The sequence below is a fragment of the Mustela putorius genome, unplaced genomic scaffold, assembly GCF_011764305.1.
Source record: "Mustela putorius furo isolate JIRA1106 unplaced genomic scaffold, ASM1176430v1.1 tig00000196_pilon_pilon_pilon, whole genome shotgun sequence".
NCBI lineage: Eukaryota > Metazoa > Chordata > Mammalia > Carnivora > Mustelidae > Mustela > Mustela putorius.
In genome coordinates, this window is record NW_025421310.1 from 13,874,473 (window position 1) to 13,899,528 (window position 25,056).

General features: G+C 61.6%; 2 protein-coding genes across 7 annotated transcripts in view; one reads left to right on the plus strand and one right to left on the minus strand.

Annotated features, from left to right (window-relative positions):
- Positions 1 to 186: 186 nt before the first annotated feature.
- NKPD1 (NTPase KAP family P-loop domain containing 1) lies at positions 187 to 8,349 on the plus strand. 5 transcript variants are annotated; one of them, XM_045077175.1, is made up of 4 exons: positions 407 to 532; positions 1,325 to 1,442; positions 4,996 to 5,127; positions 6,251 to 8,349. In XM_045077175.1, exons 2-4 carry the CDS (start codon positions 1,343 to 1,345, stop codon positions 8,092 to 8,094), a joined length of 2,076 nt encoding a protein of 691 aa, XP_044933110.1. In that variant the 5' UTR covers positions 407 to 532; positions 1,325 to 1,342; the 3' UTR covers positions 8,095 to 8,349. The 5 variants fall into 5 exon arrangements, with proteins under 5 accessions (XP_012919365.1, XP_044933110.1, XP_044933113.1 ...); XM_045077178.1 differs by lacking the exon at positions 407 to 532 and adding an exon at positions 2,319 to 2,759 and having other exon boundaries at positions 543 to 1,442; XM_045077176.1 differs by lacking the exon at positions 407 to 532 and adding an exon at positions 543 to 1,241.
- Positions 8,350 to 9,837: 1,488 nt separating this feature from the next.
- PPP1R37 (protein phosphatase 1 regulatory subunit 37) overlaps positions 9,838 to 25,056 on the minus strand; it is a 40,068-nt gene continuing 24,849 nt past the window's right edge. The window contains exons 2-13 of one of the 2 annotated variants that reach the window (XM_004767621.3): positions 17,902 to 17,999; positions 16,489 to 16,534; positions 16,130 to 16,230; positions 15,156 to 15,275; positions 14,541 to 14,694; positions 14,291 to 14,446; positions 12,916 to 13,028; positions 12,220 to 12,361; positions 11,965 to 12,131; positions 11,097 to 11,829; positions 10,667 to 10,757; positions 9,838 to 10,572 (exon numbers count right to left, since the gene is read on the minus strand). In XM_004767621.3, coding sequence (XP_004767678.1) covers positions 10,675 to 10,757; positions 11,097 to 11,829; positions 11,965 to 12,131; positions 12,220 to 12,361; positions 12,916 to 13,028; positions 14,291 to 14,446; positions 14,541 to 14,694; positions 15,156 to 15,275; positions 16,130 to 16,230; positions 16,489 to 16,534; positions 17,902 to 17,999 — 1,913 coding nt within the window. In that variant the 3' untranslated portion in view covers positions 9,838 to 10,572; positions 10,667 to 10,674. The remainder of the gene's footprint in view (positions 10,573 to 10,666; positions 10,758 to 11,096; positions 11,830 to 11,964; positions 12,132 to 12,219; positions 12,362 to 12,915; positions 13,029 to 14,290; positions 14,447 to 14,540; positions 14,695 to 15,155; positions 15,276 to 16,129; positions 16,231 to 16,488; positions 16,535 to 17,901; positions 18,000 to 25,056) is intronic. The other variant, XM_004767622.3, reaches the window with a different exon arrangement.

Genomic DNA, 25,056 nt, shown 5'->3' on the forward strand with positions numbered 1-25,056 from the left:
GCATCTAGAGCCGCCCGGTAAATGGGTCAGTCCGTGCCAGCACACGTTAGCTGCGGGCGTTCCTAAGTGCCTGGTGCTGTGCTCAGCGGACTCCTCCTGACAACTACGGGACAGTGGTTGTCCCTGGTCCACTCAGCAATGAGGAAGCCGGGGCTCAGAGAGGTGAAGTCATTTGCCTGAAGTCACACAGCTGGGCCCTGGAGGAACTGGCATTCAAGCCCAGGATTGTTTTCCTCTCTCAGCCCTGGACTCTTAATCCCTGTGCCGGCTCCCCCCCACCCCACCCCCCTGCCTGCTGGCCACCTCCCTCCCTTACCTGTGGTACCATGCCTGGGGGGAAGCCCCCAGTCCTCGAGAGCTGAGTGTGAGCAGGCAGGGCGGCTGCTCCAGGGACGGGGCGGGGACAGGGCGGGCAAACCGGTCGGGCGGCTGGCACCGGCGGGGCCTCTCTCCAGTGGGGCCTGTGCCCGTGAGGCTGGCGCAGCAGCTCGGCAGGGCCGGCGGGGAGCTGGGGCTGAGAGGCTGCCATCAGGTAGGTCTGGGGGACCCCAGGCGAGGGGTGGGTGGGCAGGGGGCCCCAACCCTCACCGAGCCCCAACTCCCCACCTTTCCTCTTCCCCTTGGCATCACTTGCCTCCCCCCACCGGCATCCTTCTCTCGCTTCTGCTTTCGACTCTTCACAGTTTCAGCCCATGCGCCCTGTCTCACCCTGTGTCTGCTAAGGCTCTTCCCCATGTGTCCCATCCTGACTGAATGTGTCCCCCGGAATTCCCCTCCCCGCTCCCGCCCCGGTTCAGGCTCTAGATGCACCAGCCCCGAAGAAATCTCAGTCACTCTGTGGCGATGGTGGCGGCTCGGGGGCTCCCAGCTCTCCCCGCACTGGTTACGCGTCCTGTCCTGTGGCGCCAGCCCACGCTTCCCACAGCACATCCCCCAATACCTAGTGGTCCCCTAAGTTTACTCCACCACCCCTGGGCTCCCTGTGTTTCCCCACATCTGCTTGGCACCTCCATTGTCCAGGCCTCTTGGAAACTCCCAGGGGCTCTCAAACACCCAATCACCAACCTGGGAAATCTCACACGCCCCGAATTAGCCCCAGCACCTCCATAACCCTTCTCCGTTCTCCCCCATCTAGCTGTGCTGGGGGTCCTGGCCATTTACTTTTACTCTGAAGAGCACCGCCACCCCACCCGGTGACCCAGGACCCCAACATCAGGGACGGGGTCTCTCACCTGTCCCAGGTCACATCCCGGGGGTGGGCTCTATCCGGGCGGCACCCAAGGGTGCAGGGCACTGAGTCCACCCTCGCCCTCCCCTGGAGCAGGTCCCCGCCGCCGCCGCCATGCACAAACACTACACCGTCCGCTTCGCCAAGGGCACCCTGCCCCTTCGGACCCCCACTGAGGGCTACTTCTTGGACCCAGAGTTGGGGCAGCAAAAAGGTAGGGTTTCAGTCCTGGCAGGGAGCGTGGCCTGTGAGTAGGGGGCTGCGGGCAGAAGGGGAACCTCAGGCCCCAGGCGAGAGGAGCTCCTGGCACTCCCCACATAAAGGTGTCATGGTGTGGGGCGTGCAGGCCCCAGGGAGCCCGCACCTGTGAACCCAGATGGGAATGTCAGCAGGGGGCCCACCCAGCCTAGCCTCCCCACTGCCGCATGGGTAAGATGCCCCTACCCCAAATCGCCAGGCCTGTAAGGACTTTACCCCAACCTGGGGGGAGCGGTGTGGAGAGAGAGCAAGCGCCCCCCACCGCTGAGTGTGTATGAGTAGGGGGACAGTTTCCAGGGGGTGGTGACCACAGGTGCTCCTGCTGGGAGGGTGAGGGGTGCGGACAGTTACCTCCCATGGGGCCGGTTCAGCCTCTTGAGGTCCGCGCCTCCCAGGGAAGCCCCTCCTTCCCACCAACCTTGCCCAATTCGGAGTACGAAGCCCACCCCTTTCAGTCCCCGCCCTATCCCCTGTCCACGGCCACCTCCCATCACCCAAGCCTTCTCTGGACCTACCAGGCCAGTTTCCGATGGGTTCCATTCTGCCCACCCAAACCGGAGGGACACCCCCCCCCCAAGGACTCCAAGGCATTGTCCCCACTCCAGCCCCTCACCTGGCTAAACCCAGGCCTCTGCCCCTCTCCTCTGCAGCCCCAACAGGAGAGCACAGAGACTGCCCCCCAACCCATATCTCCTCATTTTCTCTGATTTCTCTGGGGCCTCCGTGGAGGGACCAGCCCCAGCCTCCCCTTGAAGCCTCGGACCTGGTTCCTGCCAGTACCCCCCAGGGGTCAGGGACCCAGGCCCAGTCACCCCCACTTCCTTCCTTCCAGGATGCCGTCACCAGTGGTGCCATGACCCAGCGGCCCTTCGCGCCCACGGGCCCTGTCGGCTGCCTCCACAGGTGTGCTGGCAGCTGGCCTACCACAGCCACCGGGGGGGTGTCAGCGGCTGCCGTCAGGGCCCCCAGCCCCCCGGCCTGCAGCAGCAGCGGCAGCCCCAGTCCCCGCCTCCCAGCCCCCTGCGGCAGCGGCTCTGCTCCGGTCCAGGGGCCCGGAAGGGGCCACCTGCAACCGCTGTGGCCTCCAGGCAGCCGGCCAACGCCCCCCAGCCGCCCCCCAAGCCCACCATCTCGTCCCCCGCGGCACCTGCCATGGCCAGCAACGGCCCAGCCCCACGCTCTGCAGCTGGCACCCTCCTGGAGCCCAGCAGGCCCCCTGCCGCCCGCCCCCTGCCTGCCCCAGCGGCCTGTGGCCCCTTCACCTACAGCTCTGGTGCTCACCCAGCCTTCCCCTGGGCTCTGTCCCTGCTGCCTCTCCCGGCCCGGGCCTCTGGCCCCCCAGCCTGCCCTCCTTGCTCTGCTCCCTGTCTGGGAGGGTGCTTGCCCTTGACCCTGGGCCCTCTGGGCAGCCGCCTCTGCTTGACCTGTTGCTTTACCTGTCCAAAGCTGCCAGGACAGGTGCGTCCCTGGTGCTTCGTCCTGGCCTAGAGGGTGGGTCCGGGCCCAGGCTGTTTCCCTCTGCTTGACAGCCTGACTCTGCTCTCTCTATGCCCGGTCCGCCCTGCCCTGAACCCCCAGTCCAGGGGACCAGAGAGGACTTGGGGCAGGGCGGGTGACAACAGCAAGCTTGCTGGCCAGGTCAGGGATGGGGGAGAGGGGCAGCAGTGGGGGAGTGGCCTAGGGGCTGGAAAGAACGATGTGGCAAGGGGGAGGGGTCCCTTCACTCACTCATTCATTCATTCACTCATTCATTCATCCATCTGTCCTGTGACTAGGTATTGGATGTGTGCGGGGCGGGGGGGCGGTGCTGGGGGCTGCAGGGAGCAGGGCAGCACCTGCTGTCTCCACAGAGTGCTGCGGGGAGGTGGGTGCAGGAAGCCAGAATTTTAGTGTGTCACCCACTGATAACTACACTGGGGGCAAACAGCAGCAGAGGTAAGAGCATGACAAGGGTTTGCACATTACATCAGGTCACCAATCAGGCAAGCTGCCATTAGGGCAACATTTGAGCAAAGCCGCGGCAGGATGGGCCTGCTCCTGGGACCGGGACCGTGACAAGGTCTGCGAGTGGGGAGGGCCACATGGGGCTGTACCCCGGGGACCCTTGTGAGGGCTGGGGCTTTGGCCCCTGGGGCAGGTGGGAGCCATGAGGAATGTGAGCTGGCATGGGATCTAACAGGAGCATGGAGTTTTGGGGGGGGAGGTGCTAGTAGCGGGGCGTGGGGCCAGACAGCCGGTTTCCAGGTCTGCCTTGAATGTAGAGCAACCGTTGAACAGGGCCTCGGGCTCTAGGTCAGGCGGCCCCTCGTCCCCGCAGGCTCTGGGCCCTGCTGCCCATTTCAGACGCAGAAGCAGAGCCCCCAGCGAGGTGAGGTCACCCAGCCACCAGGAAGAGCAGGGTCAGAGCTGCCCAGGGGCCACCCCCACTTTGCCGATCTTGCTGGGTCATCCTGCTGCCCTCCGTGCCTCCAGGCCAGGCCCTGACCCTCCAGGAGGGAGGGATCCCACAGCCTCCCAGGCCCCTGGGGAAGTTGGGTGTATTATCCCCAACACGAACCAGGAGGTTGGCCCAGGGCTGCCCAGAGCTGAACCCTTCCTTTTTGGTGCCCCAATTCCATTCAAAGATGTAGCACTTGGTGGGGGGGGCCCCGGGGAGGAAGCAGGATGTCCTCAGCCGAGTGGACACTGATGCTTGGTGCGTGGCACAAGGACTTCAACTTGAATCTGCTCCCTAAACAGTCATTCCAGACCGTGGCACCGACCGAGGGCCCACCCCAGGCCTGACCCTTCGGCATCCATGCTGCCTGGTGTCTCTGTACCTCCTCTTCATAGGGAGGGACTGAGGCTCTCAGGGCTCATGCAGAAAAGGGGGCATAGCCAGGCCCAAGAGGCAGGTCTGGGTCTGCCTGGGCTCGGGGCGGATGAGAGGCAGTCGGCATGGGGTTCTAGAGAGGGAGTGAGGTCAGGGGGCCAAGGGATGGACAGGAAGCAGAGAGGAGCCAGGATTGTCCGCTCTGGAGTCAGACTAGCAACGCAGGCAGGAACTGACACGAGAAACTTCTGGGGCGTGCCAAGAGGCACTTTAAGCATCTGAGGGCCTCAAGTCCCAAGAGAGGCCCGTGGGAATTTTCCGGGGGAACCACAGGCTGGAGGCTGAATCTAGTGACCTAGGGCCGGCCTGATCAGCCCAAATCCCTTGGGCCTCTGTGCTGGGGGTCGGTGGGCAGTCTAGCTTCCTAGCCTTGACCTGGTAGATCTGGGGTCAGCTCCTCCTGGGGTGCCCAGAGGGACACATCGGACCCCAGAGAAGGGGGTTGCATGGCTACTGCCCCAGAAACCTCCATCTGCAGGCCTGACCTGAGTCAGCTAGGGGAGTGGGGCAGAGGGATCCCGGCGGAGGGAGGGGCTGAGGGTGGGCTCTGTGGAGGGCGGGCGGGAGGCGGGTGGTGCTTGGCCAGCCTCGCTGACTCAGTTTCCCCCCTTCCCCATTTCCCCAACCTGGCCCTCAGATATCCTGACAGAGGACGATGTCTACTGCAGCTGTCTGGCCAAGACCCTCTGCCACGTGCCCGTCCCTGTGACAGTGGGTTTCTACGCCCCCTTTGGCTGCCGCCTGCACATGATGCTGGACAAGATCACTGGTGAGGCTCTGTGTGTGCTGGGGTTGGTGGGAGTAAGGGAAACGGAGGCCCTGGTTCCTGCCCAGCTTCAGGCTACCCCCAGTCCCGCTCACTCCCGAGGCCAGCTGGGTCTCAGTCCAGATGCCTGTAAGTCAGTTTTAACCAGGTTCCTCCTGATGCCCACAGCCTCTGTCTCCATGTCCCTGCTCATTCCTTCTCTGGCCTGGGCAACAGTCCCATCCCCTCCCCTGCCAGGTCCATGCCAAGGAATCACCAGACCCATCTCATTTCAGCACTGGCCCAGGGCCTAGTGCCCACAGGAGCCCCAACAGATAGAGGTTAACCCAACTCACGGGCCAAAACGTGGCCAGGGTCCAGAGCAGCTCGGACCTGGTTTAAGCTTTGCTTAGACCCCAGCCCCTACTGTAGCCAGAGCTTCCAAACAAGCCTCCATTTGCCCCTGTGTTGTCGCAGAGTGATAAATAGCGTCCCGGGACAAAACTCCCGGTTATAAGGCAAAAGCAAACAGCATTCTGGACCTCCTCCTCCAGTGCTAGGCATTTCCATTCATCTCCATTCATTCCATTCACTGACCTCAACAGCAGATGGACCCTGCCCCAGCCTCTCGTGATCAATTCTTCAGACATTCCCCCAGCCCTTCCTTGGTGCCCAGGGGACACAGGATGACCAAGAGCCCTGCCCTTCCTGGCCTCACAGGCCAGAGAGGAAGACAAACCTGGCCCCAGAGAGTGATGACCCAACAGTGGGTAGGGTTGGGGTGGGAGAGCCCAGGAGGCACCTGACCGAGCCTGGGGATCAGGGAGGGCTTCCTGAAGGAGGAGGAGCATTAAGCCAGGAAGATCAGACACAGGCTGTACTCTGCTGCCCACCCCGTGGCTTCCTCAGCACCATGCACGCATGCTTTCCTTCCTTTGAGGCTTCCTCCTCGCCCCTTCGGTCCTCTCTCTGCCGCCAGCACAGCTTTTGCCCACCTCGGACCTCGGGCCAGGCCCCCAGACCCGCCCCTTCCCCAGCCACGGGCGCTTTGGTGCGGGTCCCGCCCCGCGCCGCTCACGCCCGAGCACCCCCAACCCCCAGCCGCTCACTCCGTGCCGCGCGTCCTACCCCCCTTCCCTCCCCGCAGCGCTGATGCAGCAGGAGGCCGCCCAGCGCGAGGCCGAGGAGCTGCGGCGGGTGCAGTGGCAGCCGCGGCCTGTGCGCGGCTGGGGCTTCCCGCGGCTGCTCTGGTACCTGGTGTTCCTGCAGCCCGTCATCACCGAGCTGCACCTGCGCCGCAAGAACGTCAAGTTCCTCTTCATCCGATTCAGCGCCTGGCAGTACGCGGGCACGGACAAGCTGTGGGCCGGCCTGGTGACCACGCTGTGCGAGGGCATCCGCCACCACTATGGCGCGCTGCCCTTCAGCGTGTACTCGGTGCTGGGCAACAAGCCGGCCGCCACGCCGGGCTTCTGCCAGCGCGAGTGGCACTGCCGGCGCCGCGTGTGCCTGGCGCTGCTGGCGCTGCTGGCGGCACTCGGCCTCGGCGTGGGCCTGCTCTACCTGTCGGTGGGCGCCCGCGCCCCGGGCCACGGCGCCGCCGGCGGCAGCCTGCTGCGGGTGTTCGGCGGCGCGGCCACCACGCTGTCGGGCTCGGGGCTGCTCATGGCCGTGTACTCGGTGGGCAAGCACCTGTTCGTGAGCCAGCGCAAGAAGATCGAGCGGCTGGTGTCGCGCGAGAAGTTCGGCAGCCAGCTGGGCTTCATGTGCGAGGTGAAGAAGGAGGTGGAGCTGCTCACAGACTTCCTGTGCTTCCTGGAGATCTACCAGCGGCGTCGGCTGCGCGTCGTGCTAGAGGTCACCGGGCTGGACACGTGCTACCCGGAGCGCGTGGTGGGCGTGCTCAACGCCATCAACACGCTGCTGTCCGACAGCCACGCGCCCTTCATCTTCATCCTGGTGGTGGACCCCAGCATCCTGGCCGCGTGCCTCGAGAGCGCCGGCTCCATGAAGGGCACGGCAGACAACGGCTACCTCTTTCTCAACCGCACTGTCACGCTGCCCTTCTCCGTGCCCATCATGGGCCGCCGCACCAAGCTGCAGTTCCTGCACGACGCTGTGCAGAGCCGCGACGACCTGCTCTACCGCGAGATGACACGCAAGCTGCGGCCGGGCGGCGCGGTGGGCGGCGGGGGTGGCAGGGGCGGCCGCGATGAGGGCGCGCAGCTCCTGGCGGTGGAGACGAAGGCGGCCGCCGAGCGCGCGCAGAGCCGTATAGACGCCGAGGCTGCGCGCCGCATCCAGGAGGCGCTCTTCTGCCTGCACGACGAGCGCGACTGCCTCTATGAGTACGTGCCCGACAACGTGGTGTCCATGCGGCGCATTGTGAACACCGTACCCATCACCGTGCGCCTGCTGCAACAGCAGGACGGGGACTTCGCGGGCCCCACGCCGCGCCAGGCCGTGGCTTGGGTCGTGCTGGCCAACCAGTGGCCCTGTCGCCTCAGCTGGGTGTTGCAGTGCCTGGAGGACAGGCAGCAGGCTGGGGGCGCGCCCGAGGCTGGAGCGCGCCTCTGGAATGTGTTCTACGACAACAGCCGAGAGCTGCACTCCATGACCAAGGCATTGCAGAACGTGCTGGACTTGGACGGTGACCCCGAGCTTTTTGAGCGCTTCCTGGGCGCCGACTTCCCTTTCACCGTGGCCGAGGCACAGACCCTGCTGCGCTGCACCGTGAACCTGGACCACTCCATCCGCCGCCGCATGGGCCTCATCCGGGCTGTCAGTGCGCTGAAGCCGCCCAGCCCACCCAAGTCCCCAGCCCACGACACCCCCCACGATGCCCGTGGAGCCAACCATGCCCCCGGAGCCAACCATGCCCCCGGGGCCCTCCGGTCAGGTCAGGGCTCTGGGCATGTCCCGGCACACGCTGGCGAAGCCCACCAGCCCCGGGACCAGGGGCATGGAGGCAAGCCAAGACCCGCGGCCTGAGAACCCTTAGAGCCCAGGTGGGCCTTGAAAAAGTACCCCAGGAGCAGCGGGAGGGAACCGCTCCTCCGTCTGCCCGGAGGAGGGGGCAAGGGGGTCCGCAGGGAGGCCAGTGGTGCCCCCCCCCCCAGGTGAACCTGTGAGCCACAGAGAGCTCTTTGCGGTTGCAGCGAACAGAGCCAGCATCAGAGAGCTAGAGCCAGAGGACCAGTGAAGAACCCCGGGTTCAAGTGCAATAAATGGAGATGTGAAAGCCCCCGTTGGCCTGTGTGTCCTGGGTTCCCTGGCCTGGCAGGGACTGGGAAGCAGCCCTACCCCACCCCACAAGGAGTTGGGCAGCCTCAGCAGGTGGCCTCATTGCTGGCCTCCCTGATGGCAGGAGGCGTTGCGGGGGTGGTGGGTGAGGCCACTGAAGTAGGGGAAGACGGATGTGCCGGGTTGACTCAGGCAATGGAGAGCGCCTAGGCCTCAGGGGATCTAGGTCCTTGTCCCCACGCCCTGGCCTGCCCCAGTGCAGGCAGGGCAGGAGCTGGCATTTCCGAGGGTGGTGTCCCGGTGACCTCAGCGGGTTGCTCCACTCGAGGGGTGGCTCCGGCCTGGTGTGATGAATTAATTAGGGCTCGCTGACAGCTCTGCTCCACGCGCCAGGGATGGCCTCCAAGCGGACCCAGGGTGGAGAGCTGACCTGTGACTTCCGCGGGGGCGGCCAGCTTAGCTGCATGGCCACGCCGGTGGGACAAACCTGCACCCACCTGGAGAGGTTCTCCAATGGCAGTGGGGGGCCTGCCCAAGAACAATGCCCTTCCGAGATACGTGATCCCCGTGACAGGTTGGTGTCTGCAGGCATCACATTGGGGCCGGTTAAGTCCCTTCCCTTTGGCCTCCCTTCAATCCATCTGGCTGGGGCTTCCGTTTCTCACCACCTCCGGTCCAGGCCGACATAGACTAGCAGCAGGAGTAGGCAGGCGCTGACTAGCCAGCAGACGGCCATGGGCCAGGAGCATGGCTGTGGACCCCAGGCCCGGGGGAGGAGTGTGGAAATACCAACTCCCACGCAGCGGCACCGCGATCTTTACATCTAGCCCAGTCACAGAATGGACGCAGTGTCTTCACAAGCTCCAGGGCTGTCTGGGTGGCTGAAGGCAACGGGGAGACAATCCTTGGCTGAGGGGATGCCCCCTACTGTGACCCCGGACTGATCCAGGATCCAGCTGGACAACCTGGAGCACGGCGCAGTTGGTCCCACAACTTGGGAGGCTTAGCACAGAAATGTGTTCTCTCCGTTTCAAGGCTTCAAGTCTGAAAATGTGTCCGCAGGGCCATGTGCCCATGGAAACGTGGAGCATCTACGGCCTCTGGGGGCAAAAGCTGGGGCCTAGTCCCCCTAGGCCATGGTGGCTAATCTCCATCACACCCTGGGAGCCTAGGCCTGATGCTAGGAGATATCTGGGGGGTTGTTTCCCTCTGGAGAAACAGGACTAGGAACTGTTTGAGAGGGGAGATTCAGGGGCACAGACGCAGCAAAAAAATTGGGGGGGGGGGAGGACCCCAGGGCAGGGAACATGGTGGGAAATGTGGCTTTTGCCTTCCCGGCCTCCCTGCTTTCCCCCGGCATGAGCGCCACAGATGGTCCTGGGAGCTGGCTGGTCCCTGCCCTCCCAGCTCCTCGTGCTCCACAGGTCCCACAGGGGGTGCTCCCCCACCCCCCAACCTTGCAGATCGGCACAAGCAGAGAGCAGGCGAGTGTGGTGAACCCAGCTCTGGTTTATTAGAAAAGGTGTGAACAGAGTTGCACCAACAGGAGTAGCCCCTCCCCCATCCCACCCACCTGTACCCCCCCCACGCCGCCCACCCCCCGACGGGTTGTAGTGCCTCTCAGGGCGCAGCTTCAAGGGGCCTGGACAGCAGGGTCTCTAGAACCCTGGCTGCTCCCCGCCCCAGCTCCCTGATAGATTTATTGCACTTAAGAAAAAGAAAGCTCTGATCCTCTGCTCCCAGCTCCCCCCCCCCCACCCCCAGCCCTGGCCCTCACCCTGCCTGGGGCTGCTCTACCGATTTCCACCACCTCTGCTCACCGCCCCTCCCTTGTCATGCCTCCTGCCTGGCCCTGCACCCAGGGACACTGGGGGGGCCATCCCACCACCACCCAGGACTCCTGCCCTCCACGGGGCAAGCCGGACCAAACAGGCCATCTGGAAAAGGCATCCAGCCTTGTGGCTGATGTCCTTGGAGAGAGCGCTCCTCCCATCCCCCCAGCCCGAGCCTTCGAGTGCTGGACACAGAGATAGTGCTTAAGTCAGGGCAGGGACAGCAATCCCTGCGGCTCCTGCGCTCTGTGTAGTGTTGCTGTGGGGGGCAGGGGTCCCCAAAAAGGCCCCCCACACCCCTGGTGGCCCAGGCCTCAGGAAGGCTGGGGGTGAAGGTGAGCAGATTCTCATGGCTCTGGCCTCAGCTCATCGAAGACTGACCGGAAAAAAGGAACTTGGGGAGAAGAGGGGGGAGGGCCTGTCAGAGCCAGGGGCTCTACTGCCAGCCCCCAGAACCCCTGCCCTCTGGCTCCAGTCCCCTGTCTCACCTAAAGTGTCACAGTGTCTCCTGCCCAGATTCCTGACTGGCTTCCAGAAGCAGCTCCTCGAGCTCCTTCTCATTCTTGGAGCAGCTCAGTTCTGTGATGGGAGAAGGGGCGACCAACCTCCAGTCAGGCAGGCGGGGATGGGGGGACCTCAGGACATCCCCACCAAAACTCTGCCCAAGTCTGACTCTCAGGGCAGCACAAGGCCTGGGTACCACTGAGACCGTCAGACTCCAGTCAGCACATCTTGCCTGTTCCGTCCCAGGGAGAACTCCCAGGGACCCAGGGGAAGCATGGTGGGGGCTGAAGATCAAGTTCTCCTCATTCCCACCCGTTCCCAGGGAACACTGAAGCCCACTGAGGGGCAGGTGCTTGCCTGGGGTCCCACAGCACCCAGGGCCCACTGTCACTCTGCCCTGGAGCCCCAACTCACCATGTTCCAGGCCACAGCTGCCTGCCTTGGCCTCAGGTCCCGGGGGTGGCTCTGGGGGCAGTGCAAGGGCAAACTCAGGCTTCAGGCCGTTGGGCAGCGGTGGCCCTGCCTGAGGCGGCTCCAGCTGTGACTGAGGCTCCAACACCCCTGGGTCCTGAGTGCCAACGGCCTCAGCCGGTGGCAGGGCAGGTGAGGTGGGCGGGGAGGATAAAGCAGGTGGGGAGGAAGGACAAGCAGGAGCAGCGGGGGGAAGCGGGACGGGGGGAACCGGGGGCTCTGCCCTCTCAGGAGGACTCTCCACCCGAGTCACCACAAACACTTTGTGGCCCCGGCCTGGGCTGGACACAGAAATACGCTGCTCGGTGGGGGAGGAGGGGCTGCCTGGGGGGCTCCTGTCCCCAGAGCCCAGGGAGTCCGAGGGGGGCACCAGGGCAGGGCAGGGGGCCTCAGCCCTCTCCCCATCCTCCTCCTCCCCGTCCTCCTCCTCGGAGTCCGAGTCTGAGTCCGGCCTGGCACCGGGGCCCATGGCCCCGTTCTCCTGGGCTCTGGTGGCGGGCTCGTCCCCGGGCTCCTCGTCGGGCTGGGGCTCGGTGACGGTGATCTCAGGCATGGAGGCGGAGAGCTGTAGCCGCTGCTCCTTCTCCTCCTGCTCGCGCGCCAGCATGAAGTTCTGCTTGCAGCCGTTCTGGATCTCTGCGAGGAGCGCCTTCTGCGTCTCGATGAAGCTCTTCACCTGCAGGCGGAGTGGGCCTGGCTCGGGCTCTGGACAGCCCGTCCCTGTGCTGGAGCCTGTGTTCACCCCGGGCCGGCCTGCACCCCAGCTCCCCCTGACCCCAGAGGCTTCGGGGGAAGATCCCACTCAGCTCACCGCCTCCTTCTTGGGCTCACGGTCGAGGTCGAGGCGCAGCAGTGAGTGGTTCACCTTGAGGGCCAAGGACAGTGCCATGAGCCCGCCCGTCTTGATCTCGTTCTCCCGAAGGTCCAGTCTCAGGAGGCGGGGGCTCTCGGCGATGAACTCTGCCACGGCCACCGCGCCTGGGAGGGGGACCGCAGGGGCTGGCCACGGGCTAGCCGCCCACCAAGCCCACCTGCGCCGCTCCCCCCACCCGCCCCCACACCCTACCCTCGCACGTGAGCTTGGTGGAGGTCAGGCCAAGGCGCAGCACGCTGCGGTTGCTGATGAGGCCGTTCTTGAGGTTCCGCACGCCCTCGTTCCCGATGGGGTTGTGGCCCAGGTTCAGCGTCTCCAGGCTGTGTGTGTGCGGCTGGAGGGGGCGGCGCGTGAGAGTGAGGCAAGGCCCAGAAGGCCCATCAGGAAAGACACAAAGCCAAGCACTCCCTCTCGGGCAGTGCCACCCCGGACAGTCCTGCTTAAGGCCAGACGCTCATGGACTCGTCACCCCAGGGCCAGCTGCCCTGTCCACCACCCAGCCCAGGCCCGGCCAGCATCCCAAACGCTCAGGGCACACACCTCGCGTTGGTCATTCTTAACTTAGATGTGAGTCTTTGTAGCCTGTGAGCTTGCTTTAAATACCATGTATTTAGGTAAAAAGATGTAAAATGTACTGAAGGCTTCCAGAAAATTTAACTTTCTATGCAAAACATTTTCACCCTGGGTGCAACATGACACGAGGCCATGGTGCCAGACGTGGGAAAACCAGGATAAAGTGAGAAAGGCTATTTCCCTTAGGACAGAGAGGCTGGGGAAGCTGAGGGAGGGCACCCAGTGCCATAAGGAGGCCTGCGAAGGGTCCCTGCGGTGTAGGGTGAGCACGAGGGAGGCAGAGGATGGCGCTCTCCCCCTCCCCGTCTGACTCACCAGCGTCACGCCCAGGAAGGCCATGCCAGTGTGCGTCAGCTGGTTGTTCCACAGCACCAGGGTCTCTAGCCCCTTCTTCTGCTCCTTGAGGCCCTCGCAGATGTAGGCCAGACCTGAAGAGGGCCCGTGGGCAAGTCCCTGCTGTGGTCCGAGCGCTTTTCCAGGGGACAGTGGTGTGGGAACCACTGCCACCCGAGGAGCATGCAGAACCTATCCCCACCACTCTGGCCCCAGCCACCTCCTGCCTCGGTCCAACACCCACGGCTCCCTGGGGCCCAGGCCCAGAACATCCCTCCATCTGCTTCACATCTCTGCTCGACTGTCAGCCTGCACGACACTCCCCAGCCAGCTCAGCTGCCACTGCTGCTTCTGTTCTCTCCGGAGCGCATCTCACAGATGGCATATTCTATTAATTTGTCTTGCAACGTCTCTCCCAAGGGCAGAGATCTCTGTCTCTACAGGCCCAGCATGTGCTAGGTGCTCAGTAAACGTGGGGTCTGGGCCTGGCCATCCTGGGGGAAGGGACTGGCCTGGATGCCCTAGGCTGTCTCTGAGCCCTCTCCTCACACTGAGGCCTGGAGACCGGCTCAACAGGGAGCCAGGAGGAAATGGAGTTCCTACCACCAGCTATTTCCTTTCCCTTCCCGTTTACCCTTTAACCCACCGTGGCTTCCCCCACCCCAAATATCAATTATCTAGGCTCTTTCCCACCTCAGGGCCTTTGTACTTGCTATTCACCCTGCCTGGATTCTTTTCCCAGGCATTTTTTTGTTTATTTATTTGTTTTCTTCCAAGATTGATTTATTGGAAAGAGAAAGAAAGTGGGGTGGAGCAGGGGAGAGGGAGAGAATCTTAAGCAGGTTCCATGCTTAGCACGGAGCGTGCCTGACGTGGGGAACCTGAGCCAAAACCAAGAGTCAGCAGCTTCAACTATGCCACCCAGATGCCCCTTCCCAGGCTTTTAAAAGGCCTGGTTTCATTCTCGTCCTCCTCACTGTCACCCAGAGGTGCCCTCCCTGCACCATCTTAGACAGCCTCTGCCTGACCCTCCATCCCAACAATCTTGTTTCCTCCAGCACATTCTTTCCAGAGGGTATTATTTTCATGATCTCTTCAACACCTCACTTCCTCCTGCAGATTCTCACCGGCCTCCTCTAGGACGCCCTCCCTGGGCTCCCACAGCCCAGCCCTGCCTAGTCGGAGCTGTCACTGCCTGGGAATGGTCTATCCTCCCTCCTGGACCGTGAGCCCCATGAGGGCAGGGCCGCAATCATCCTGGCCACCACTGTGTCTCCAGCACTGTGGGGCCCCCGGCTGGGCACAGTGGGTGCTCGGCGGCTGGAGTGGGGTGGGCGTGGGCAGGCCTCTCTCGCACCTGAGTCCAGCACGTGGTTGTTCCGGAGATCCAGGATCTGCAGGGAGGAGTTGAACTTGAGCAGGTTGCCCAGCTGGGCCGAGTCCTGCAGGCCGTTGAGCTTGTTGTCGGCCAGGTAGAGCTCCCGCAGATTGACGTTCATCTTCAGTGCCGTGGCTGGGGGGGTGCGGGAGGAGCGTGGTGACTGGCCGAGCCCCAGCCCCCGTGGGCCGCATGTCACTGCGCCACCTCCCTGGGTCCCGGAGCTCACCAAGCAGCATGAGGGGCCGCCCCGACAGGCTGGCGTTCTCCAGATGCAGCACTGCCAAGCTGCTGCGGATACGCAGGGCGCGGGCCACAAAGGGCGCGGAGTGGTCCAGCAGGGGCGTGTTTCGGGCGTCCAAGTACTGCAGGCAGCTCGTCTGCTGGGGCAGGTCAGGGCTGGGACAGGTTGGCCCAGCCCTCCTGGGCCCCAGGGGACCACCCCTAAGCCCCATCCCACATCCCACCGAGCAGGAGGGCAACTGTGTCTGTGAGGGAACGGCCTGGCCTGGAGTCCTGCGCGTGAGCAGGCAGGGCTAGTTAACAGCTGGGCTCCCAGATTCCCCTGTGGCAGATGTCCTGGACATGGTGGTGGGAGGGGGGCAGCCACAGTCACCCCCCGAGGGATAGCTTACAGCAAGTAAAGGAAGAGGGAAAGATACCTGAAGGGAGAAAAGGAGTCAAGGCTGGCCTGAGACAGGACACACCTTAGCATGGGGACAAGAGCCTATACTGAGGGCTCAGGAAACCAAGCCCTAAGGGACACGTGTCGTGGGAAAGCACCTGGACCCCCTGCGACCGAGCCCCATCTACCGCGGGAAGGCCACAGACGAGAGGCGCCCACCTTGCGCATCATGTGGGCAGCGGCCTGCCAGCCCCGGGTGCCGATGTGCTTGTTGAAGGAGATGTTGAGGTGGGTGGCGGATTCATAGTATTCGATCATGTCGAAGAGGGCCGAAGCACCCTGGGGGCCGAGGCAATGGGGGTTTAATGACTTTTTAAGAAGATTTTATTTATTTATTTGAAAACCGGAGAGAGCGCACAGCAGGGGGAATGGCAGAGTGAGAAGACGCAGACCCCCCCCCGGAACAGGAAGCCCAATGTGGGGCTCAATCCCAGGACCCTGGGATCATGACCTGAGCCAAAGGAGATGCTTAACTGATCGAGCCACCCAGGGGCCCCGACAACGGAGTTTAGACTCAGGTTGAGCAGACCCAGGGGGCCCAGCAACTAAGGGATGGGGAGGGACCTGATGCTGTCCCAGCACCTCTGGATTGTTTCCTGGAAACAACTTTGCCCTTCCTGCCCAGGCCATCTGCCTTCTCTTACTTGTCACCCCACCCTTGCCAGCAGGCAGCCCCATACGCCCCAGAACCAGGCCGGGCCCCTGGCGTTCCCGGGCCTCAGTTCTCCAGGACCCTAGCCCCTGGGTCTCCTGGTGGTCTCCGAGTCTGGGGAGGTGTGGACACCTGGGCCTAAACGGAGAGGCTGTTTTTGTAAGTTTCTCAAACTCTCCCTTACAGGTGCTGTGATCTCTAGCGGGGGATCCTGAAAAGCTTTCTGGTGGCCAAGCACCCCCTGCTCCCACCAAGGCCCAGCTCCCCAAGTCCTTCCCTGCCTCTGAGGTGGGTCTATGAGACCCCTTTTCTGGGCTCTGCCCCAGAACCCCAATATTGCCCTCATCCACTCTGGTCATACCAGCTATCTCCTCATCTTGTCCTTCAAGAGACCCTGCCCAGCCTGTGTCCTGCAGGGCCCCCTCCTGCTAAACCTCTAAGGGGCCTGGGACAGGTCATGGCAGTGGCAGGGTGTGCTCACATCCTCATCCAGGTTTGTCTGCTCCAGATCCACGACCCTGAACTGCAGCCTCTTGAAGACCTCTTCCAGGGCCTCGCAGGTCTTGTAGTCGAGCTTCTCACCTGGCACGAGATGGAGTGTATCTCTACGCATGCTCGTGTGCCTGGGGGGCTGGCTAGAAACGGGGGCTCCAGGTGGAGGGGAGAAGGGAGGGCTCGCTGCACCTGCCTCCCCTCAGGGAGGGCACCCACACCTTTCAGGACCCCCACTGCCCCTGGCTAAGCAGCTCTCACGGCAGCACCTGCTGGCCCACACCCACCTCGGGGAGGCTCTGGCCCTGCCCACTACCCAGGGCTCCTGGCCTCTGTCCAGACACGCACCTTTCAGGTCCAGACAGTCGATGCGGTGTCCGAGGTCTGTGAACTCCTGAGGAAACAGAGGGGTCCGTGCTGAAGGGAGGAAGGCACCCTCCAGAGCTAGGCTGGACACTGACCGTGGCGAAGGCGGGGGTCCGATCTGGCTCCACAGGCAGTGTTTGGGGGCAGGGGCGGCACGCAGGGCCTCACAGTGTGGGGCATTCTGTACCCACAGACCAAATGGAGCATTCTAGCAGGAAGGAGCCACCAGCACGAAGGCCATGGAGCAGGAACGAAGGAGAGGAGGGCTGGCCGGCCTGCGGTGCCGGGTGGGCACCAGGCTCCACGCAGAGAGCACTCAGTAGAGGGGCGAAGGCAGATGCTGCCTGGCCCCCGCTGGCTCCAAGCCCAGCCCCACCCCCACGGGGCGCCAGGTTCTCTTCTCTGGGCTCCGCACACACTCACCTGTGTGGAATGTGCTGCGACAAAGACGCGAACACACATGGCCATGGGCCAGCCTTGCCTAAGTCCATCTGCTAGCTAGTGCTAGGCTGGTCTGATCTGGCTCGCGGGCCCCGGGATCCACACTCCTGGCTACCACGCTTTCCCTGAAGCTGTCCACAACTCCTCCTGGGCATTCCCTCCCCCACCCCAAGAACCCTTCACCTTGGGGGCAGAGCCAGGTGGCAAGCATGACTGCTCAGAGCAGTGCCATCTGAGGAACCGACAACCCTAGAAACAAGCAACCTCGGAACATTCTGGAATGACCCATCCGGAGGGAAAGTACTAAGGTGGTGCTTTACTAACACGCCCAGGCCGGGCAGGCAGCAGTAAAGGCACCCGTGGGACACAGCGTCAGGGGACACGCCACGGGCACAGCAGCACCCATTCCGCAGACACAGAACCTGTCCTCGGGTCTGTGTGCTTCTGGACGGCAAGCTGCCCCATAACAGACGCACAGGCAGGGCTAGAGGGTGAAAACCTCAAGCTGTCAACAGCGGGACACCCGGGAAATGGGGCTTGAGTGAAAAAATGAGAAGTGGATTCTGCTTTGTATGCCAGTAGTATTTTAACTTTAAAAAAATTAGACAATGGATACAGAACATACAGAGATCATAAGGAATAGGTATGTCGATGGCTTTTCCCCAGGGAACCAAATTTCTCTGGGGAGTGACAGACACCTGAAATTCTCACTTCATTTCATTCCACACAGTTTAAATACTCATGAAGAGCCTGATTGCTTCTAAGACTCAACAGAGGATTTTCAAGGATGTGTTTATGCGGGCCCTGGGCTAGGTGGCCAGTGGGTGCTCTGTGTACCCTTCCCTGCTAAGGGAAGGCCTGGGGACTGCGGCATCGGAGGGGTGGGGGGTGGTTGAGGAACCGCCTCTCACCTCCCCCGCCCCGTTCTGAGTGCACCCTACCCCTGCCGGGTACCTGGAGCTGCCGGAGGAGCTTGGGGATCTGTCTGCAGTTCAGCTTCTGGCAGGCTTGCTTGTAGGCACTGATGACCTCGTCCACGGTCACATTCTGGGCTGCAGGCACAGAGGACCCAGGCCTGTGATGCTCCGCACCTGGGTCCCCTTTGCCCCCTGCTCCCCACGCCAAAAACAAAACACCCCTCCACAACAAAACACCCCTTCCGATGACCCACTGAGTTCTGTCCTCCCATGAGGGCCCCTCACTGCCACTGCTGCCCTGTGGAGGTAACCCCCGGGTCCCCAAACTAGTCAGCCCTTCCCAAACACCTCCCTACGGCTCCTCGAGCAGCTCTGCACATAGAGCACACAGCTAACATCACACAGTTCTGCTTGTCAGTTGTCTCCCCCACTAGATAGGGAGGGCACGACTGAGTCTATCCTGGTCACCACCCTGTCCCAACACTGGCCAGCCAGGGTGTTCAATCCACGGGGTTTTTTCTTTTTTGGATGAGAGAATGTTTCTTCTATACTTTAATGCTATGATGAAGCTGAGCCCAGAGAGGTGAAGGCCCTGGCCCAAGGTCACACAGCTGGTAAGTGGCAGAGTGGAGAACTGAACTCTGCTCTTAACTGTGATGGACGTGGCCTCAGACTCCCCACTCCTGAAATACCCTCAACAGCAAAAAACATCCCCGAGAGCTATTCAGCATGGGGCCTCCAGAATAGGGGACAATGCAGCAGTCAGAGGACACAGGGCACAGCCTGGGAGCCCAGGGTAGCTGGCGGTGCTCACAGAAGAAAGAGATGCAACCCAGCCCCCAGGAGGCCCAGGCCCCGTCCCCAGGCTCCAGGCAAGGCTGGCTGGTCTGTCTGCTCGGATCTGCCTTCTGTGGATGTTCCGCAGAAACGGAGATAAACAGTATGTGGCCTTTTATGTCTAGCCTCTTTCACACAGCACAAGGATTTTGAGTTTTGGCCCCTTTACAAGGCTGCACAGTAAAAGTCTGATGTATATGTTTTGTTTATCTGTTCACTGGAGAAGACATTCGTACTGTTTCTACTGTATGTCTATGAAATACTGGATTCTGCCTCAGGGCAACCAGGAGAACGGGAAGGAAGGGGAGGGACGGGAGTCCCAATCCGACAGAGAAAGCTCTTGGCGTCAGCAGGATGGAGGAGGCATGGGGAAGAAGGGCAGGCAAGGAATGGAGCAGGAAGAGGGCCTTCTGCCGGACCTCAGCCTCCCCTCACTCTGCTGCCATCCTGGCTTGGCCTTTGGGAGCCAGCGGGAGCTCCTCATAAAACTTCCAGGTAAGCATCTCCCAGGGGACTCTCCCTCCTGATCACATCAAGCACTACCCTGTTTTCTAGGGGAGGGAGCCGAGTCCAGGGAAGGAGAGCTGCCTCCCTGAGGCTGGGCAGCTGGTACAGTCTTACACTCAGCTCCAGAGCTTTCTCTCCACTGTGCCAGAAGAAAGAACTGAACAGAGACCCCAGCTTCCCCACTCGCCGCCTCCCTGAGTGGAGCTGCAGGTGACCAGCAGCCTCCTGGATGCCAGCTGCCCTCCTACAGTCCCAGTGAGGAAGTGTTGTGAGGTGCGCGCATGCGCGTGGGGGCCCCCAGCGAAGGCAGCCCCCAGGCTCGGGCAGGTGCCCTATGGAGTCCAGCCACACTGGGTCCGCTGGTCCCGCGGGTGCCACACATGCAAGGGAGGAGAAATGACTTCTCTGCTTCCACTAAGTGAACTGAAATGAAATGCAGCTCTTCCTTCTTATTAACATGGGTAACACAGAGAGAGAGAAAGAAGAGGAGAGGAGAGGAGAGGAGAGGAGAGGAGAGGAGAGGAGAGGAGAGGAGAGGAGCGGAGAGGAGCGGAGAGGAGAGGAGAAGCAGTGTTTAGCAGACCCTGAGACTTGTCAACAGGGATGGCAGGTGCTTCCACATCACGTGATGGTTTCTGCACGTGTGCCCGTGCGTCACCACCCTGGAGATGGCAGTCATCAGAGCCACTGCTCCAGTCTGCTCTTCCCCGTGCCAGTGAGGAAGAAGAGAAACACTGGGCTGCAATTAAAAACATTTTTTTAGTTGTTTCTGATATCCTTTCTAAGCCTACTTTATTTTTTGCCTTTAAAATTCATAACTTCAGGGGTGCCTGGGTGGCACGGCTGGTTAAGCATTCAGCTCAGGTCCTGATCTCAGGGTTGAGATCATCTGCCTCAGCACTCTGCACAGAGTCACACAGTCGGCTTGAGACTCTCTCTCCCTCTGCCTCTTTCTAAGAAATAAATCAATCTTTAAAAAAATAAATAAAATCTTTAAAAAAAAAATCACTCCAAGGGGCACTTGATGGCCTCAGTTAGTACAGCAAGTGACTCTTGATCTCGGGGTGGTGAGTTCAAGCCCCATGTTGGGCACAAAGCTTAGTTTAAAAACAAAACAAAACAAAAAACCCCACACACAAAATCATCACTCTGAGAAAGGGTGAGGCTCCCCTGGGCAAGCTCACTTCAAGAAAGGCCCCTGGGCTAAGCCTGGGTTGGCCTGGTCACATAAGATGGGAAGGGAGGGCCTGGGCACATGGGGAGCCATCACTAGCAGTTCTCAGCATCCTAGAGCCTACAGGAAATAAGACTTCTAAGGAAGCTCTCAAGCTGCAATCAATCCTTTAGGTGTTCAGTTCTGATGTCCCTCCCTCCAGGAAGCTCTCCCTGACTGTCCAGGCTCCCGAAGTCGCCTGAGATCCAGCATCCCAGCCCTGCCTGCTGGGTCGGTCTTTGTTCTGAAGTCCAGGATCTCTAACCTGGCCAGCTCTACACCCACCACAGCTGCTGTCCGGTCACCCCTTCAGCCAGGCGTCCGTGGGGTTTGAAGGCAGCACAGCCTCACACAAGGTCACAGCCAGAGCTCACAGAGGTCTCATCAGCCCAGTCGTTTACAGAAAGCGAAACAGAACTGGGATCAGGAAGAGTGGACATATTCCCAGAAGCGGGAGAGCCACTAAGGCCCAGAGTGACTTAGCGCCCCCTGGTGACACGAGTAACAACTGCAGGTTTGTCACTATGTGGCGGACACTTTTGAGAGGGGACAGCACTGGGGAAAGACACCAAAGGCACAAGAGTGGGGGTGGGGGATGATCAGCCAGCCCACAGCAACCTGAGGGCACCCCCGACCCGCCTTGATGACCCCAACAGCACCACCAGCACACCCCAAGGCCCGGCGCAGCACCAGTGGGGACACGAGCGCGTCAGGTGGCTCGGCAGTGGCCTCACAGTAATATACTACCCGTAATATGGTATGTACACAGACTTCATACACGTATTAACACAAGGAACTACCATACTGCATGGGAATGAGATGAAACGTATTCAAGGAAAGCAAAACCGACCCTATATTTTTAAAAAACCGGTAAGGAAATGGCAGCACAGGTGGTCCCAAGAAATACCATGCAGCGTTCAGACAGCGCTCACGCTGTGCCGGGCCCCCTGCCGGGCTCTTCATGAGCCAGCAGAACCCCAGGACCAGCCCCTCCGCACATCTGTTCGTTTGTGATGCTGTGGCAAAATGGGGAGAACACAGTGAAGGTCTGAGGTCTGTGGAGTGAGAGAGACGAAGTTCCCCAGACCCAGCGTGGGGCCTCCCGCCTGGGGTCATCCATTCCGGGGCTTCCACAGGCCTCACCACCACCAGGGAGCAGCTCCCTTCTGGCCTAGCAGCTGCCAGTGCCATCCCCGCCGCCCCCCACCCAGAGGCTGTGGAGGAGTAAGGGTGCGGCTGCTGTCTGAAGGGACCGGGTCTGAATCCTCGCTGCCCCCTTCCCCATCCTCTTGGGTGGGGCACCCGGCGCTCCCTATCAGAGACCCAGGCGCCCGTAAAGTGGGTAAGAACACGGGCTCTGGAGCCAGAATGCCTGGGGACGGATCCTGACTCCAAATTTAATTACAAAGCAACTTTACCTCTGTGCCTCCATCGCCTCATCCCTAAAATGGGGCGAGGGTGACGGACTCCTCGGCTACCTGTGCTGAGTACCACTCCATCCCTGACCGGCACTCGGCATCCTCACGGGTGCACAGGCAAAAAGCACTACCAGCCCCCACGGCCGTGTTTCCTCCCCCACTGGAGGGCAGGGACCCAGAAGATATCTGTCCATTACGGAATGGCTGGCGAGGCCGGGTGGACACGCATGTGTGGGAGCAAGGAAAAACGTGTGCATGCATGTGTGTGTCAGGTCAGGGCTCAAACGTGTTCACTCAACTCCCAAGTCCAATGCCCTGAAGGTCCCACTCAAGCAAGGGCTGGAGTTCAAGTGGCTGTCAGTGAGGAGTGCACTGTGGCGAGTAAGGGAGAGCACGGGCCTGCCTGGCAGAGCAGGTGGACCCAGAGGTTGGCCAGGCTGTGATCAACAATCACAACCACCGCCTCCCCTCTAAGAGGGACACCTGCAGGGTCCCTCTCAGAGGGGATGGGAAGGTGCTTGCTGGGCGGCCGCATGGCACCAGATCTGACCGAGCAGGAGGCGCGAATGGACCGAGGATGCGGAGGGCGGGCCCTGCTTCCCGGTACTGGTGCTCACTCTGCGGGAGGCACGATGCTGAGGATTTTCCAGGCACAGGTTCTCTCAGCCAGCTCAGAGACCCAAAGCTGGCAGAGTCACGATTCCATTTTCTAAGAAGGGGAGGCCAGTTCGGCTCAGAGAGGGCAAGTCTGTGCGAGGTCCCGGAGCCAGGAGAGGCAGGACTGGAACACGTGGCCAGACCCGCGCCGGTCTGACACTGGAGCATGGCTTCTCACACTACTCTGGCCTGAGAAGGAAGGGATCAGGGTTACAGGCAGGCGGCGGGGGCCCAGACTCTGGGTGGGGCAAGGTGTAAGCTCTGGGAAGGGACCCTGCCAGGGGCGGCAGTCAGTGGGTGGGACCTCCCGCAGTGGGGAAGCTCTGCAGCTTTCCAGTCTCCCAGGAAGTGACGGTGAAGCCCGAGGAGGCTGCATCCCGCTCCCAGCTGCACTGGCCCTCACAAAGGGAGGGAGAGAAATCCGATGACTGGCATCGGGTGACAGGCAGAGCGACATCTGTATCTGGTTGGGGCTCTTGTCTGCACACAGGTAATGCAAGGAGAGGCTGGGCACCAGGGGTGGCAATGACTCAGGCCATCCCTGCCAGCCGGAAGCTGGTGGGAGAGAGAAGACACAGTCATCCCAGTGGGAGTCAAAAACCAGGAAGCAACAGCGTAGGGGGACAGGGAAGGGGCGAGGGAGAAGGGACCCCGCTCTCCCCACTGGGGCATCATATGGGTAAGACAGCTACAGAGCAGTAGGCAGTACCTCCGAGGAGAGGCAGGGGTAACAGGGTGGGTGCAGGCCCCGGAGGATCCAGGGCACCAGGAGGTAGTACATGGAGGGGCAGGGGCGGGAAGTGAGGACTCTGCTCTCTGCCTGGGACAGGAGCCCGCAGCGCTGACGCAGGGCAGTGACAAGAGCTACTCAAGGCCTAGGGAGGATTCTATTCTGCAGGAATGGGGTCTCCTGGAGACCTGGGCAGGGAGCCCACCATGTCCAGTAACAAGAAGCCTGTTGGGGGGGGGGGGACCAGAGGAGACAAGTGACTTTTAAGAGCGTGGGGCAGCCCAGAGTCAGGGGCCTGGGTTCTAATCCCTTCCTAATCCCCCCACTAGCTCACAGCATGTAGCTGTGATCTCCCAGGGCCAGCCCACGGCATGAGCAGGGCCCACCTTGGGAGCCTGCCCGCCTCGCTCTTCCTACCCCACGAGGGAGGGGCCTGATCACATCCACCCACTCAACAGACAGGAAACCAAGAATCTTGTGGCAGGTGGGTGGCCTGGCCCCAGAAGGATGGCAGCTCTCTGTGTGGGGCCCAGGAACCGGGCTTAGGGGCTCTCTCCCACATGACTCCCCAGGCTTTGGTGTTCTCACAACATGAGGTCTGTGGAACGCCACTCTGCCCTAAACCAGGCCACTCTGGGCTCACAGGTTTGGAGCATGAGGCTGGCTGGTGTTTAAGGCCCAGGGAGGCCTACCAAGCCACAGTTGCCCTGTGGACGTGGTCAGGCAGACTTTGTGTCAGACACACAACCTGTCCTTGCAGGGACAGCTGCCTGGGCCTTGACGCTGGTCAAAGTATGGAATGCCTGCTTCCATGGCCTCCCTCCCGGTGGCATCCAGGAACCCCAGTGGGACCATCCATATGACCTCCACTTCCCACCAGCCTCCACAAAGGTTCCGGCAGGGGACAGCAGTCTGTCCGCAGCCCTTGTCACAGTGACGTGCTGAGGCTGCCCTCACGGAACCAGCCGTAGCCAGCCAGTCACGGGGCCACCCTGGAGCTGTCAAGAAAGAAGAGCTCTCCTCTGCAGGGGTGGGGCCGAGGTCACCTCTCATTTCTGGAGCTGCTGGTGGCTGTCCTGGTGTCTACCAGGAGAAGAGGGCCTCCCCAGCCAACCGAGAGGAAAGGAGAGCTCAGATGTTTGAGACCCTGGACCCAGCCAGGCCTGAAGCCTGACTACTGAGGATTCCTCAGGTCCATATCCCACAAATCCTCTCCTTCTGGGCGCCTGGGTGGCTCAGTGGGTTAAGCCGCTGCCTTTGGCTCAGGTCATGATCTCAGGGTCTTGGGATCGAATCCCGCATCAGGCTCTCTGCTCAGCAGGGAGCCTGCTTCCTCCTCTCTCTCTCTCTCTCTCTCTCTCTGCCTGCCTCTCTGCCTACTTGTAATCTCTGTCAAATAAAATAAATAAAATCTTTAAAAAAAAAAAATCCTCTCCTTCTCCTTCAGCCCCGGAGTTCAGCTTCTACTCCGGGAGGAGCCCAGCCAAGATGCCATCTTGCTCCAAATTCAGCAAACACCTCCTGAGGCCCACCACACGCCAAGCTCTGAGCTGCACTGGAAGACGGGGACGGCTCTGACCTGGCCTCCGCCCTCTGGGGGCTCTTGCTGCAGGGTAGAGGCAGGTATGCCCCAGGAGGGCAATGCAAAGGCCACAGACTAAGCTAAGATGAGACAGTCAGGAGGGAGCCAGCTCTCACAGGCCCCCTTTAAGCCTCGTCCATGGCCCTTTCTTTCCTCCTGGACACTGTGCCCCCGCCACACCCCCAACTCTTTCTCTCCCAGAAGACCCAGTGCTTCCACACACCTCATATCCTACCCCCTCTCTCAGG

Bases quoted from the DNA above. Each gene is read 5' to 3' on its own strand.
- NKPD1 (XM_045077178.1), top strand. From the start codon at position 1,343: ATGCACAAACACTACACCGTCCGCTTCGCCAAGGGCACCCTGCCCCTT. The intron at 1,443-2,318 runs GTAGGGTTTCAG...CCTTCCTTCCAG, and splicing joins AGAGTTGGGGCAGCAAAAAG to GATGCCGTCACCAGTGGTGC. The intron at 5,128-6,250 runs GTGAGGCTCTGT...CCCTCCCCGCAG, and splicing joins GATGCTGGACAAGATCACTG to CGCTGATGCAGCAGGAGGCC.